Below are 3,824 nucleotides of genomic sequence, written 5' to 3' on the forward strand. Positions count from 1 at the left end.
TATATATATATATATATATATATATATATATTTATTTTTTTCATTTGGCACTTTGCAGTACCATTTAAAATAAACTACTGTAGGCAAAACAATCAATACAAAACAGATTAGCTTTTTGCAGAATCTTTAATGTTCATTTTTATTACACATCATCATTTGTTTGATTCTCATCAGGTGGACTACCCAAGAAACCTGGCCAAATCTGTGACCGTCGAGTAACTCCTCCCAGGAAATGTGAACTAATCGAAGTTGAAGAGGAGAATACTGACCACCAAAGTGCAATTACCAGTGTGTGTGTTTACGTGTGTTTGCATCTGTGTGAATGTAGGAGTGTGGGTATTTATGAATTATGATCAAATCCCTAAAGTCCAAGTGCCTCAACATCCAAGTGCAAATGAAGGAAACCCTAAACGGTGCCTTACAGCCTTTTCTCTCAGCTCTTAACCGAGCCTGAAGGATAACAACTAAGTCAAAAGTTTACCTCTGAAAAAAACCGGTGCAATACATTAATCTGCACAATTAATCTGTCCCAGAAACTTGCCATCAATCACAGGGACCAAAGATCATAGTTATGTTGAGTGGGTAAGGAAGTGATGCGTAGATGTGGAAGCACATGGATGTGTAAGTATGAATTGTTCTATTACCTATCGGTTGTAATGCTAGGAAACACTATTTGTCATTATTGTTATTACATTGCACACATTTCTCTGTACTACAGAAAATTATGCCAAAAATTCAGCTGGAGCTAGCAAGTGTTAATCACATGAACTTACATACAGCGTTCAATTATCTTAGTGAAACTATAATATAAATAACTGGGTTCCACTGGAAATTTTACTGTACTGTTAGAGTTTACTTTGACTGTGAAGCACTCATTGTTGGAACAATCATTGTGTTATTAGACATGCATTTACATTTTTTTTAAATGAATGATTTCAATGATTGATATTTGTAATCTATATTTTGTGCCGAAATGAGATTTCAAACCCTCAGCATAACTTTTTTTTTCTTACTGGGACAAAATTCTTTGTGACTTTTCCTGGTTGGTTTAAAGCATAATTTCAATGGTATGCATTTCCCTAGTTGTCATATACATCCTTTAAAATCAGTTTTAAAATCATATTTTTAAAGTTATGGGTTGAGGGTTATAGCATGCAGAGCAGCTATGAATAAAAAAATCACTTTATATTTCTTATTAATTGTTAGTAAATAAAATAATAAAATAAAATGAAGTACAACCAGCAACAGTGTCAGTAACTTTAATCATTCCATATGATTTTATTGTCATGTATTTATTTACCCATTAATTTCCCTACAGATGGTATAGTAATTTTATGATTTTGATTATAGATCTGCAGTGGCCTTGAAAGATTTGTAAACAAAAAAAGTAATAAATACTATGGAATAAAACCGACAAGAACCAAAACAAGGATAGTTTTCAGAGCTGTTGTATAGACGGCACATAGGCACTTAAAATGACAGAAACATTACGGATTGGTTGTCCATTTTGAACAGGCCACTGATTTTCACACCATTGTTTTTGGCTTACTTTAATACATATAATCCGCTCACACTGCCATCTGCTTGTTAAAATGAGCTCAGCTGATTCTTTCTGGAGTTTTACTGGTTGGACGACCGTTATTTGCCATGATGTGTTTAATTTGGCAGTAAGAAGGACCAAATCAGGAAAAATGAATCAGTTAATTAACTGAAAATACTAATTAAATAGATGCACAAATAACAATCAGAATGAATATTTTATATAGTATTCAGTTTGAATAAATGTAAGCACACTAAGCATATGAGGTGGGTTAGAAGTGCTATATCATTTCTATGAAAGAATTATGAGTGCCAAAGTCACATTGTGATAATCATTATTCTACTGAGGTACAATAGTCTAGCCAAGCATGAGTTAAGATCTGTCACTCAATACCTGATGGTAATATAGCTTATTTATCTGAAGTCCAGATACTTTATCTACAATTTCAGACATTGTTATTGGGAAACTAAAAAAATAAACAAGTGCCCATTTATACATTTGTTATTAGTATTTTTGCAGCCTTTTAAAGGTCATATATAATACATTGAACAAAATTATAAATGCAACACTTTTGTTTTTGCCCCCATTTTTCATGAGCTGAACTCAAAGATTTAAGACTTTTTCTATGTACACAAAAGGCCTATTTCTCTCAAATATTGTTCACAAATCTGTCTAAATCTGTGTTAGTGAGCACTTCTCCTTTGCCGAGATAATCCATCCACCTCACAGGTGTGGCATATCAAGATGCTGATTAGACAGCATGATTATTGCACAGGTGTGCCTTAGGCTGGCCACAATAAAAGGCCACTCTAAAATGTGCAGTTTTATCACACAGCACAATGCCACAGATGTCGCAAGTTTTCGGACCCTCCCGGACCCCCAATACAGTAAAACTGCACATTTTAGAGTGGCCTTTTATTGTGGCCAGCCTAAGGCACAAGGCCACTCGGCAAAGGAGAAGTGCTCACTAACACAGATTTAGACAGATTTGTGAACAATATTTGAGAGAAATAGGCCTTTTGTGTACATAGAAAAAGTCTTAGATCTTTGAGTTCAGCTCATGAAAAATGGGGGCAAAAACAAAAAGTTGCGTTTATAATTTTGTTCAGTGTATATAGAAACTAACACTTTTATTCTGCAAGGATGTAATAAATCGAACAAAAGTAAGAGTCAAAGCATTTATAATGTTTCAAATAAATGCTGTTATTTTGAATGTTTCTATTCAACAAGGAATCCTGGAAAAAAAATGATCGGTTTCCACAAAAATATGAAACAGCACAACTTTGGTTGTTTTCAACATTGATATTAATAAGAAACGTTTCTTGAGCACCAAATCAACATATTAGAATGATTACTGAAGGATCATGTGACACTGAAGAAGGGAGTAAAGGCTGCTGAAAATTCAGTTTTGCCATCACAGAAACAAAAATATTTTAAATTCTAATCAATCATATATCACAATATTTCTGTTTGCACTGTATTTTGATCAGATAAATGCAGGACTTATTCTACATGAGGCAAGATTAATTTCAGTTTCTTTAGATGGCATGAGAAACATAAAACTTGTCAAACGTCTTCACTCTGCCCAGTTGTTGTGGTGGGATCTCTCACTTTCCTGAGGAGTAAATCTCCAGTCAGCTCTCAAGTCCAACAAATTGTTGCAACCTTTTGAGACATACAGTACTGTATTTGTTCATTGACCAGAGTGATACATGGATAGCTTATACATAAAGCACATGCAAATACATGGACATTTCTCTTAGTTACCCTGGGTTCAATTATGATTCAAGAGCACTTGGAAGAGCTCAGTATATTTAAAAGGATTATAACACTGGAGGGAAACCGCATCACTGGGTTGGTGGTTAAGCTCCCCAATCTCCCTTATCACTCTATACAGAGAGCCACTTAGAAATACAATTCAACAGTGTGTTCATTATTGTCACTCAGAAGGTCACTGAGCAATAAAAGGTCATTTAGCAGTCTAGCGGCGTCCACTCTTTTAAAGGTAAATCCATGCTTCTCCGTTGAGGTCAGTACTTGCTGAGGTCAACATCTGCATCACAAACAGTGATGTTATGGATCCAAAGCAAAAACAGAACAAAACCCAGTGATATGAGGTATGTATTAGGAAACACTTGGCATCTCCACCTTTTGCACTCGGAGACCATAAAATACACCTAAAGATTTTACAAAATGAGGGTATCATGTTTGGGTATAAAAGGAGCATCTCAGTCTTTGCAAGCAAAGCTGGATTATGGCTCATCACTTTGTGTCACATTTGATG

The 3,824-nt window shown here is 34.8% G+C and overlaps 1 protein-coding gene across 2 annotated transcripts in view; it reads left to right on the forward strand.

The window, feature by feature from the left end:
• Positions 1-1,970, forward strand: part of gfpt2 (glutamine-fructose-6-phosphate transaminase 2) — a 24,761-nt gene extending 22,791 nt beyond the window's left edge. For both annotated transcript variants that reach the window (XM_016459308.1, XM_016459307.1), the window contains one exon: positions 175-1,970. In XM_016459308.1, the coding sequence (XP_016314794.1) occupies positions 175-219 (45 nt within the window). In that variant the 3' untranslated portion in view covers positions 220-1,970. The remainder of the gene's footprint in view (positions 1-174) is intronic.
• The last annotated feature ends 1,854 nt before the right edge of the window (positions 1,971-3,824 follow it).

This window comes from Sinocyclocheilus anshuiensis, unplaced genomic scaffold, assembly GCF_001515605.1.
Source record: "Sinocyclocheilus anshuiensis isolate Anshui unplaced genomic scaffold, SAMN03320099.WGS_v1.1 scaffold1903, whole genome shotgun sequence".
Classification (NCBI taxonomy): domain Eukaryota; kingdom Metazoa; phylum Chordata; class Actinopteri; order Cypriniformes; family Cyprinidae; genus Sinocyclocheilus; species Sinocyclocheilus anshuiensis.